Here is a 12,108-nt window from a genome sequence, read left to right as displayed (position 1 = left end):
TGAGCTCAACCAGCCCTAAGTAATAATAATAATAATAAACTTTATTTGTATAGCACCTTTCATACAAGAATTGCAGCCGGAAGTGCTTCACAGCAGTAATGTAGACATAAAATGAGCAGAGAATTGACATTAAAACATCCTGGAAATGGTTTAATAGATTTCTGTCATTAAAATCGATCCAAAAAAATAAAAATACGTAATAGATTTCTAACAACATGAAAAGCGCACATTCGCCTTTCCACAGTTATTGATTATAATAGATTTCTGACATTAAAATCTATAAAAGACTATTAGCAGGTTTCTGACTAAATAAAAGCAATGCATAAAGTGCATACAGAATAAAAGCAGTGCAATAGGGCGGTCAGGTGGCGTAATGGAGATTGCGTTCGTCACCAACCCCGGAGCAGCTGGATTCGCCTGTTCGAATCCAGCTCACAGCTCCGGGGTTGTCACCAGCTTGGCTGGCCGTTCACACTAATACAATTGGCTGTATCAGAGTGTGGGAGAAGCTGGCGGGGTGGGTCCGGGTCGTTGTAAACAGCGACTCCTACAGTTCGGTCGGGGCGCCTGCTAAGCGCGGATAGGATCTAAGTGGGATAGTGTGATCCTTCCACACGCTACGCCCTCTCAGTGAGAATCCGTGCTGCCAGGTGAAAAGAAGCGGTTGATTGGCTGGACGTGTGTCGGAGGAAGCACGTGGTAGCCTCCACTCTCCCAGACCGACTGTGGGGGGTAAGTGCGCAGCGACCAGGAAGGGGATTGGGAATTGGCATAACGACTAACATAGGGATGGGAGAAAATCGGAGGAAAAAGGAGGGGGGAAAAGATCAAGAAAAAAAAAGCAGTGCAATAAAATAGCTCTCATTTACATAAAACTACCATAGAATAGACGGAATAAAATAGTGCAATAGTGCAGTGCAATAAAACAGCTACATAAAACATTTACAGTACAATAATTGAGTAATGAGTCTTAAGTAGCAGAGTGTATTAATTAATTAAAGAGGCTGAAGGTGAAGAAGTACATTTTTAGCCTACTTTTGAACATATTTAGTGAGTAAGTGCACACATGCATGTGTCCAAGACAACTTAAAAGAAAGCGTTGTATTCATGCGCATGCACGTGTTTGCACACAATAGACTGCGTGTGCTGCAGCTGAGAGCAGCCCAGGGTAGACCAGTCATGATGGAGGGGCTGAGGCTGACCGGAGGTGCTCGCTGTGGGACTTGTACAGTGAGTGGAGTGAGGCAAGGCAGCGGTGGTGGGGGGGCGGGCTGGTGGTAACACAGACCTAAAAATAACCCCCGGGAGGGAGCCGGCCAAATGAGCCGGTGAACTCCAGCCTCCTCCTCCTCCTCCTCCTCCTCTGGGGAGATGACAAAGCGAAGCGGAAGCCAATGACACTGTGTGTACATGGCACTCAGGGCTCTGCTAGACAAAGATGCGCCATTGATCGGCGCTGTAGCCTTTTACCAATGCCGATGTTGTCCACAGGGGGAGAACGTGCCTTTAAGCATAACATCTCAACTCTGGCTAGAGGGACGCAAGCCCACTTCCTGCATCCAGTGATGTGTGATGTCAGTCACGTGACACTCCTGTTTTAATTAGTCAACGTTTTGTGTGTTTTCTCCCCCAGAAACGAACCACGGGTCGGGTGCTGTTCGACAGAGTATGTGATCATCTGAACCTGCTAGAGAAGGACTACTTTGGCATCACACACAGAGATGTAGAGAACCAGAAGGTACAACTGAACCGTCCGATTGGTTGATCTTTGATCACAGGGTCTGTATCCTGTGGTCAGTGAAGAGGATACACAGTGTCACTGTTTCAGTAGCATGCGTTATGTTGCCTAGTAACAGTTTCAGTAGCATGCGTTATGTTGCCTAGTAACTGTTTCATTAGCATACGTTATGTTGCCTAGTAACAGTTTCAGTAGCATGCGTTATGTTGCATAGTAACAGTTTCAGTAGCATACGTTATGTTGCCTAGTAACAGTTTCAGTAGCATACGCTATGTTGCCTAGTAACAGTTTCCGTAGCATACGTTATGTTGCCTAGTAACAGTTTCCGTAGCATACGTTATGTTGCCTAGTAACAGTTTCCGTAGCATACGTTATGTTGCCTAGTAACTGTTTAATTAGCATACGTTATGTTGCCTAGTAACTGTTTCAGTAGCATACGTTATGTTGCCTAGTAACTGTTTCAGTAGCATACGTTATGTTGCCTAGTAAGAAGCATATGGGCAACTTGTGATTCAAAGTATGGGAATTTTCACTTTTATTTTCATTTCAATGTAGGAGAACAAATACTTATTACACACAATGTCACCATAGAGCTTTGCCTTTACAATGTAATAACTATTGTTCAGTGATTGTGGTTAACGCTTTGGGTCGATGCTGTGTGTTTCAGAACTGGCTCGACCCGACCAAGGAGCTGAAGAAGCAGATCAGGAGTAAGTAGGATAGAAACACTAGTTGTTTGTCTCAAGGAAATGGAAAACATATGAAAACAGCCAAATGAGTCCAATATACAGATCGTTTTAGTTTTTTTTTTTTTTTTTCTTTTTTTTAGATTTGTGTTTTCCAGGCCCAGAGAAATGATAAAAAAAAATTACATACCCAAAACTGTTTGGAAATGTTAATTTATACGACAATTTACCGATATTGTATGAGATATTTGTACATACGCTTTTTAGCTGCGACCAGCAGCTCTATAGGTCATTCGTTCGGTCAGTCGGTTCACAAAATTTGCCACCCGCTCTAGCAGCCACATTTTTTGCCCTAGGAGGCAGAAATTTAGCATGGAGGGTGTGTGTGTGTGTGTGTGTGTGTGTGTGTGTGTGTGTGTGTGTGTGTGTGTGTGTGTGTGTGTGTGTGTGTGTGTGTGTGTGTGTGTGTGTGTGTGTGTGTGTGTGTGTGTGTGTGTGTGTGTGTGTGTGTGTGTGTGTGTGTGTGTGTGTGTGTGTGTGTGTGTGTGTGTGTGTGTGTGTGCACCAGCCAATTGGCTAAAAGAGGGCATGGGAGTGGCCTATCGCAAGAGGCGCATAACTTCCAAATGGATTCATAGACTTGCACAAGATTTAGTGGAAAGGTTTGTCATGAGCCAAACCAATTGACAAAAAGGGGGTGTGGCATTGGGCGTGGCCTATGACAGAAAGGCACATAACTTCTAAATCGATCACGTAAAATGGCCAGACTTTGTGGAAGGCTTCATCATGGAGCAAGGACACATGGGTGTGTGTATGAATGAATGCATGCATGTACCAGGGTCAGCTATTGTAAATGTCTGCTTTTCCTGGTAGATTTATCTTTCGAAAGGACACCTTCACATATTATTAATGGAAATTGCCATTTCTTTTGTTGTTTTTTTATCCTTGAATCATGGGACTTGACACGTTAAAAATGCTCACTGATCTTGTGCTCTGTTCCAGCCGGCCCCTGGAACTTTGCCTTCAACGTGAAGTTCTACCCTCCAGATCCCGCCCAGCTCTCTGAGGACATCACAAGGTGAGACGCAGCCGCTGAGCCAGCCTGCTCTGTATTCACTGACAGTGTGCCCTTTGTCAATACATCCCTCATACCTCCTTCTCTTTGACCCCCCCCCCCTCTCTCGCTCTCTCTGTCTCACTCTCTGTCTCACTCTCTCTCTTTTCTGTCTCTCTGTTTCTCTCTCTCTTTTCTGTCTCTCTTTCTTTTCTGTCTCTTTCTCTCTCTCTTTTCTGTCTCTCTTTCTCTCACTCTTCCCTCCCTCTCTTTCTCTCTCACTCTTCCCTCTCACTTTCTCTCTCACTGTTCCTTCCCTCCTCTCTCTTTTGCTCTTTCTCTTTCTCTCACTCTTCCCTCTCTCTCTTCTCTCATTCTTCTCTCTCTCACTGTTCCTTCCCTCACTCACTCACTCTCTCTCTCTCTCACTCTTCTCTCTCTCACTGTTCCTTCCCTCACTCTCTCTCACTCACTATTCCTTCTCCCTCACTCACTATCTCTCTCTCTCTCTCACCCTTCCCTCACTCTCTCACTCACTATTCCTTCTTCCTCCCTCCTTCACTCTCTCTCTCTCTCTTCCCTCACTCACTCTCTCACTCACTGTCCCCCCCCCCCCCCCCCCCCTCCCAGGTACTACCTGTGTCTGCAGCTGAGGGACGATGTGGTGTCCGGCCGCCTGCCCTGCTCCTTCGCCACCCACACGGTACTGGGTTCCTACACGGTGCAGTCTGAGCTGGGAGACTACGACCCGGAGGAACTGGGCAGCGACTACATCAGCGAACTGCGGTTCGCCCCCAACCAGACCAAAGAGCTGGAGGAGAAGGTCATGGAGCTGCACAAGAACTACAAGTCAGTCCTCACAGTATCTGTTGTGGTACTCTCTGACACAAAACAACTACAAGTCAGTCCTCACAGTATCTGTTGTGGTACTCTCTGACACAAAACAACTACAAGTCAGTCCCCCCAGTATCTGTTGTGACTCTCAGACAGAGAATAACTACAAGTCAGTCCTCACAGTATCTGTTGTGGTACTCTCTGACACAAAACAACTACAAGTCAGTCCTCACAGTATCTGTTGTGGTACTCTCTGACACAAAACAACTACAAGTCAGTCCCCCCCAGTATCTGTTGTGGTACTCTCTGACACAAAACAACTACAAGTCAGTCCTCACAGTATCTGTTGTGGTACTCTCTGACACAAAACAACTACAAGTCAGTCCTCACAGTATCTGTTGTGGTACTCTCTGACACAAAACAACTACAAGTCAGTCCCCCCAGTATCTGTTGTGGTACTCTCAGACAGAGAATAACTACAAGTTGCGGGTGGGAAGCCGGTGGGGTATGAGTCCTCGTTGTCGCATCAGCGACTCCTACTGGTTGGTCGTGGCACCTGTTCAGCAGGGAGGGGATCTGGGGGAGATGGTATGAACCTCTGTGCCGTTGCGCTCTCCCAGTGAAACTCCTCGCTGTCGGGTGAAAGGAATTGGCTGGTGACTCCACATGTATCGGAGGAGGCATGTTGTAGTCTACACCCTCCCCAGACCGACAGTAGGGCAACACAAGGAAGGGGATTTGCATAATAAGGAAACTACAAAAGGTATCATGTCAGAATACCAGCGTTCTATGCTCTGCTTGGTGTCAGACTTTGGTGCCACTTCTATTGAAGCCTGTATTAAAATTCAAAATATACAAGCTATCTGAGGAAATATACATCAACCAATATCAAACATTAACTAGTTAACAATGCAACAAATTGCAGATGATCCTGATATCCGAGGTAATGACCTGTTATGTATTGTATATTATATTACACTTGGCACCAATGTGCGTTCACGCACTACATAGTTCCTTCTTTTATAGTTTCCTTGCATAATAACTAAATTGGGGGAAAGTTGGGGGGGGAAGAGGTAAGAGGTAAGCCCTATTTCCTACTCATCGAGATGCCCAGCTCCTCTTCAGTTAGCCACAAAGCTAATATAAAGTAACTGGTAAACATTGTAAAAAGCACTTAAACCTAGTTGAAAACAAACTTCTACACTGGAGTAGGTTTCAGCATTTATTTCCGGGCGTATACACTGAAGCATGGCCCCATTACTTGACATTAGTTATGCGGCTAACTAGCCAGAGCTGCGGCATCCAGTGTGGATTCTCTACCGATGGACATCACTGGTAATTGGTTAATAGGGTCCAAAATTCTCAACTTACCCTTTGAGTAACAGCCAATGTCTCTTGTATAACCTTTGATCTGAAATTAACGTAAAGATTGTCCGTAGACCACCTCTGTGAGTGACCACTCGTGATCTGACAAAGCTACTAGGCAAATTCTTAGACCCGTCATCCACACTCTCCACTGCATTAAAACCCAGCATCCATACAAATGGATCTTTAGCTGGCTATGCTTTGTCTGAAGCTATTGATTCATATGTAATTTGATGCCATTCCGTGTAGTTCAAATGGATAGTGAGGGCCATTATCACCGCCAGGATTAGAGGGTCGATTCTCCCTGGAGCCATTCATGCTAAAAATTTACTCTCAGCAGGGCACTCTTGCTAAAAGTGCCCCATACAAATGATATATTTTGGAATTGAAATGTGCCATTTGGCCGATGCCTTTTAGTGGGACTGTGAATACGCCTTTTTAGAAATGTTGTCATTGGGATTGATTCCATTAACACATACAGTATGTTCCATAAATCACGTTTACCCGCCAAGAGAGAATCGATACCTCCTCGATTTTTCTCGAGAGCTGTTCTCCGATCGACCTTGCGCTCGGCGGGTGTATTGTCGGGGACCCGAGGCGGCGGGTTGAGCGCGAAGTCGATCGGACGAGCGGTTCTGGAGAAAAGCCGCGCTGCACTACTGTGACTAATGACGGGGATATTCATTGGCGATAAAAAAAAAAAACGTGAATTCCGTTCTGTCCTGGGCTTTTCAGAGCGATGACGCCAGCCGAAGCGGAGATGCACTTCCTGGAGAACGCCAAGAAGCTGTCCATGTACGGAGTGGACCTCCACCACGCCAAGGTCAGAACGGGCTTAGAACCTTCCACTTAGCACTCGCTAAGAATTTATCATCAGGTAACCACAGATGGCTGGAGTGGGAGGAAAGTGCCTTTCCCGGTAGGTCTCGGTAATTGACCAATCTCAAACCTGCCCTCTTTTCCTGATCCTCCAATCACAACTGTCGCTGCCCAAGGGAAGAGGAAAGAAGAAAAAAGACTAACCTTCGTACTGTCTTTTACTATTATGCATTCTGCTCTAAGGAATCTACCTTGCCTATATTGCTACCTACTATGCTAATATGTCTATGCTACTACCTACTACGCTAATATGACTATACTACTATGCTAATATGTCTATACTACTATTCACTCAAGATTGTAGCATGCAAGTTCAACACTGTTTGATGAACAATCTTTCTGACCCTTAGCTGCCAGAGTTGTACCCTTCCTGCTGACTTGTTGTACACAACTTGTAAGTCGCTTTGGATAAAGGTGTCGGCTACATGACTAAATGTAAACGTAAAAGAGGGCAGGGTTTGAGATGGGTCAGTTATCTTCGGAGGATCTTTCGGACTCCCACGCATTTCCACGACAATGTTTTCAAACATTCTGTGGGATTAAGAGGTTTAAAGGAACACGCCAACATTATGGGAAATGCGCTTTTACCGTCTTCTCCGGTGTCGAACGAGAAGATCGATACCAATTTCCTCTTGTTCAGTGAGTTCAGTAGAAAGCTATCTGGCTGCACGTTAGCCTAGCGTAGCACAATGAATGGAAGCGGACGGTACTGGTTAGCCTAGGTGTTGGCCAACTAACACCTCAACACTCTCCAGGTGTTTAAGCTAGGCTGCTTCCATTAATTTGTGCTAAGCTAGGCTGACTTGCAGCCGGATAGATTTCAACCGAATGCACAGAGAAGAAACTGGTATTAGCATCTTGTCTGACTCCGACAAGAAGAGAACATAATTTTGTTAAACATGAAAGTGTACGAATTAAATGATGATTTCTATATTCAAATGATGATAGCCCGTCACATCAATACAAATTCTATGTCGCTAACACCGCTCCATCATGTCACTGTGAAAAGTCCAAAAGAACTCCCGCAGGCTTTCGTGTCGTTGTTTCTGTACATGTGTTTGTGCGTTTGGCTCCAGCGCTAATGCATTTCACTCCTGCCGACGCAATGATGCCACGACACGCCGCTTCCTTTCCAAAACATGACTGCTGCTGCTGCCACGGCAACGCCACAGCTTAACATGCCACCCGCAGAGTTGAGGGGGGGCCGGAGCCCAGCTTGACTTCAATGATCCTCTTGTTGTTCTAATCCACCTGCCGGATGAGATCAAAAAAGGCATCATTAGGACACTGGAGAGAGAGCGAGAGAGAGGATTACCATAATGACATATGACTGTTATTGTCAGCAGGGCAACATTAACGACCATCCCTCCTAGATATGAAATCCGTTATCAATTTGACTTTGAAGAGTTAGATATCTGGAGATGATCCGGGGCCATATTGCCTTCACAAAGCCACTGTGATTACAACAGTATGCAACAGATGCTCAGTATTGAGGATTTACAGTTTGAGTGTCTTAGTTGTGAGAATAAGAGTAATGGAGAATATATAAGATCAGCATACCTCTTGTCTTTTTTCCCCCACCTCTTGTTAATGCCTAGTTGGTAGGGAGTCTCATTGAGTGCTTGGCTACAGCTGAGGGAGAGGTAAGCTGCTACATGTGTACCTGAGTGTGTCCTGAGTGTGTGTGTGTTGCTGTGTCTCCCCCCCCCCCCCCCCCTGCATGGTTTAGGTTTAGGCAACCTGCGTGCAAGTTGTGGTTTGCATCATCCAGTTAAACCCTGTTGTTATTACTGCCGGTTTGTTCCACCTGCAGCCATCACACTTCTCTCTCCGACCACCACGGTTGGTTTCCTTTACCTCGGGCCAGTTGTGCAATGAGCAACCCTCGCCGAGTGAACTCATGCAACCTCGTGACGCGCCTCATCCGCGCGCCCCGCCACTTCATTGTTTTGAATTGCCGCTTGATGCCCCTTTGAATCATTATTCACGGCCCACCCTTCATGGCCTGCAGTAGATTTAGCAGACCACCTGCCTGACTCCATCCTCCATCTGCCTGCTTTAAGCCCCTGCCCCCCGTCAGAAAGCTGCCACCGTCCCCTCCGGCTCCTGTACTGTACTGTACTGTAAGGCTTACTACGGAGTTGGAGCGGCATGTGAGAACTGGAAAAAGAAGAGCAATTTCATGGTCCATGGCTTCTTTTCACAAAGCCTATGACCCTCTGTTATTACAGTGTATTGAGGCAGCGTAAATGGGTATTGATCATGTGTGTATGTGTGTGTTGTGTGTGTGTGCGTGCACCCTAGGACTCTGAGGGGGTGGAGATCATGCTGGGCGTGTGCGCCAGCGGCCTCCTCATCTACAGAGACCGGCTTCGCATCAACAGGTTCGCCTGGCCCAAGGTCCTCAAGATCTCTTACAAGAGGAACAACTTCTACATCAAAATACGCCCGGGAGAGGTCAGTACGGTAGTGGCACGCTGACTTAACGCATTGGTTTTCGTTTGATGAACGGCTCGTCGATATATATACGAGGCTTGACCCTCACGTCCTCCTCCTGTCTTGCAGTTCGAGCAGTTCGAGAGCACGATCGGCTTCAAGCTTCCGAATCACCGGGCCGCCAAGAGGTTGTGGAAGGTCTGCGTGGAGCACCACACTTTCTTCAGGCAAGACGTCCTCCTGACCGATGATTGATCTGCTGTCATACAATGGTTCTTGAGTAGAAATGACCCCCCCCCCCCCCCCCCCCCAGGTGTATTTCAAACAGTCAGCCTAAATCAATGTCTCCAGAGAAAATTCTCGCGAAAGGGGAAGTATATTTTATGACTATGTTGATATATATCGGTATATATATATATAACGCTGCACGCACTTGAAGACGAGACAAAGGTGCAGGAGTTGGAACAGCTATGTCCTGTTGAAGGTCATGTAAGAACAAAAGTTTAACAGGATATTTAGCACTAGAACAGCAGGCCTTAGGCTTTGTGTCCACCGGGGCTGTTTTTTTCAAGGCGGACCGCTTTGAAAAGCAAATATATGCATGCTCAGAGCGTTTTCCTGAGTCTCGCGACTGCCGCGGCTCCGCCACTTGCTCAATGTTGATTGGTCGGTCGAAAAAAGTTACCTTGATGAGCGCCGCTCCTCTCCAAAAGTTTAATTAGTTTCAACTTTAGGCGCTGGGAGCGCTCCGCCCAAAAAGGCTGGTGCCGAGAGCGCTAAAACGCGAGGCGAGGCGCTGGGAAAAGGGCCGCGCCTGTCGCGTCTGTAGCATAGAAATTAATGACAGAAAGGAGCTGACAACTCATAAAACATCCCCGTCGACACGGGCCCTTACTCACCTCCATCAAACAACCTGCCTCCCCTCCGCTGCTAAACCAGTGCCATGTGTGCTCTTTTTACACAGCCTGTAGACTAATATGTAGTAGGCCCCCACGTAAGATTGAGTTTTTCTCTGAGAATAATCTCTAATCTAATATTTGTGAGATATAAAATCAGCTTTAAGGCTGAAAAGGTCTAAACGTGATGCTTATTATGCGTAGAACACAAATCTTTAAAAGATGCTTGCTTCTCCCATGTTCAAGGTTTAGTTTCTAAAGTCTTATCTAATGAATTCCTCATACATGAGAATGATAATTAGTAAATGTGAAATTTGTGAGCTATTTTGCATAAATTAAGAATGAGGAGTGGTACCCCCTGTTCGTGTCTGAAGATACCTATAGTCATACAACATTCTTTGGAGCAGTGAACATATTCTTTTTGAAATTTTAGAATGATGTGTGTCTGTAGAAATAGAATATCTCCACAATGCCTGTTTGTATTTGTCATACCATGACGACTCCTGGCAACTTCTGAACAGATCAATCATATCTATAAATCATATTCCGGTAAAGGCATGCTCTCAGCGGAGGAGCGAGAGGAGAGACAGGAGGAGAGGAGAGACAGGAGGAGAGGAGAGACAGGAGAGGAGAGACGGGGGAGGAGAGGAGAGACAGGAGAGGAGAGACGGGGGAGGAGAGGAGAGACAGGGGAGGAGAGGAGAGACGGGATGACAGGAGAGGAGAGACGGGATGACAGGAGAGGAGAGACAGGAGGAGCGGAGAGACAGGAGAGGAGAGACGGGGGAGGAGAGGAGAGACAGGATGACAGGAGAGGAGAGACGGGATGACAGGAGAGGAGAGACGGGATGACAGGAGAGGAGAGACAGGAGGAGCGGAGAGACAGGAGAGGAGAGACGGGGGAGGAGAGGAGAGACAGGGGAGGAGAGGAGAGACAGGGGAGGAGAGGAGAGACGGGATGACAGGAGAGGAGAGACGGGATGACAGGAGAGGAGAGACAGGAGGAGCGGAGAGACAGGAGAGGAGAGACGGGGGAGGAGAGGAGAGACAGGGGAGGAGAGACAGGAGGAGAGGAGAGACAGGAGGAGAGGAGAGACGGGAGGAGAGGAGAGACGGGAAGAGAGGAGTCCAAACAGCTCTTTAGGCCACTAATGGCTACACAGTCCTGCATCACACTAACTCAAACGTATTTGTTTTATCCACAAAAAACATGCAAACCTTTTTTTCAAGGGACAAAAGCCACAGAGTGGGCGATCAAGAAACACTGACTCGTTGATTTGACACTAACGGCACATCAGTCCTCCTCTGAGCTCTCAGTGAAGGAGGGTGGGGGAGAGGTGGGGCGAGTTAGTTATGTAACTGAAAACCACAGCACTAAGGGCTAAACGGCGTCAAACCATTTCTTTAAAAGAAAAAAAAGCTTGAAATTCAACGTCTTAACATGTTTTTAGGAACAGTCGGGACAGCTGAAACCCATCCAACTCGTCGACTAAGAACATACTTCTTCAATCAATATCTGAAATGAAAAGAAAAAAAGCGAATAACCTTTGTACTAGTATGCACTCTGCTACTAAGGAATCTACCTTGCCTATATTATTACCTAATATGGACTCAAGACTGTAGCATTCAAGTTCAACAATGTCACTGACCCTTAGCTGCCAGAGTTGTATCCTTCCTGCTGACTTGTCAATTGTCATACAGAACTTTTAAGTCGCTTTGGATAAAAGCGTCAGCTAAGCTGAATGAAGGGAGGACGTTTTATCTTTATTTTTTCTTCCAAGTTATTGGAATTCTAAAATTCTAAAACCAGTGAGGCTGGTCCAAGGTACAGCTTCACTTCTGGTTGATGAATGTGAGCGTTTCTACCGTCTCTTTCTGGTTGATGAATGTGAGCGTTTCTCCCGTCTCTTTCTGGTTGATGAATGTGAGCGTTTCTCCCGTCTCTTTCTGGTTGATGAATGTGAGCGTTTCTATCGTCTCCTTCTGGTTGATGAATGTGAGCGTTTCTATCGTCTCTTTCTGGTTGATGAATGTGAGTGTTTCTACCGTCTCTTTCTGGTTGATGAATGTGAGCGTTTCTACCGTCTCTTTCTGGTTGATGAATGTGAGCGTTTCTATCGTCTCTTTCTGGTTGATGAATGTGAGTGTTTCTACCGTCTCTTTCTGGTTGATGAATGTGAGCGTTTCTATCGTCTCTTTCTGGTTGATGAATGTGAGCGT

The 12,108-nt window shown here is 46.3% G+C and overlaps 1 protein-coding gene across 1 annotated transcript in view; it reads left to right on the top strand.

Moving 5' to 3' along the window:
* The window catches only part of LOC311239505 (band 4.1-like protein 3), an 84,108-nt gene that overhangs the window by 54,105 nt on the left and 17,895 nt on the right, over nucleotides 1-12,108 (top strand). The window contains exons 5-12 of the mRNA XM_084327811.1: nucleotides 1,634-1,738; nucleotides 2,406-2,448; nucleotides 3,427-3,502; nucleotides 4,109-4,327; nucleotides 6,413-6,500; nucleotides 8,155-8,199; nucleotides 8,861-9,013; nucleotides 9,122-9,219. Of these exons, the coding sequence (XP_084183937.1) occupies nucleotides 1,634-1,738; nucleotides 2,406-2,448; nucleotides 3,427-3,502; nucleotides 4,109-4,327; nucleotides 6,413-6,500; nucleotides 8,155-8,199; nucleotides 8,861-9,013; nucleotides 9,122-9,219 (827 nt within the window). The remainder of the gene's footprint in view (nucleotides 1-1,633; nucleotides 1,739-2,405; nucleotides 2,449-3,426; nucleotides 3,503-4,108; nucleotides 4,328-6,412; nucleotides 6,501-8,154; nucleotides 8,200-8,860; nucleotides 9,014-9,121; nucleotides 9,220-12,108) is intronic.

The sequence above is a fragment of the Notolepis coatsorum genome (assembly GCF_963971535.1).
Source record: "Notolepis coatsorum genome assembly, chromosome: 13".
NCBI classification, from domain to species: domain Eukaryota; kingdom Metazoa; phylum Chordata; class Actinopteri; order Aulopiformes; family Paralepididae; genus Notolepis; species Notolepis coatsorum.
The sequence above is the reverse complement of the archived record's forward strand: the minus strand, read 5'-3'. Positions and strand labels throughout refer to the sequence as shown.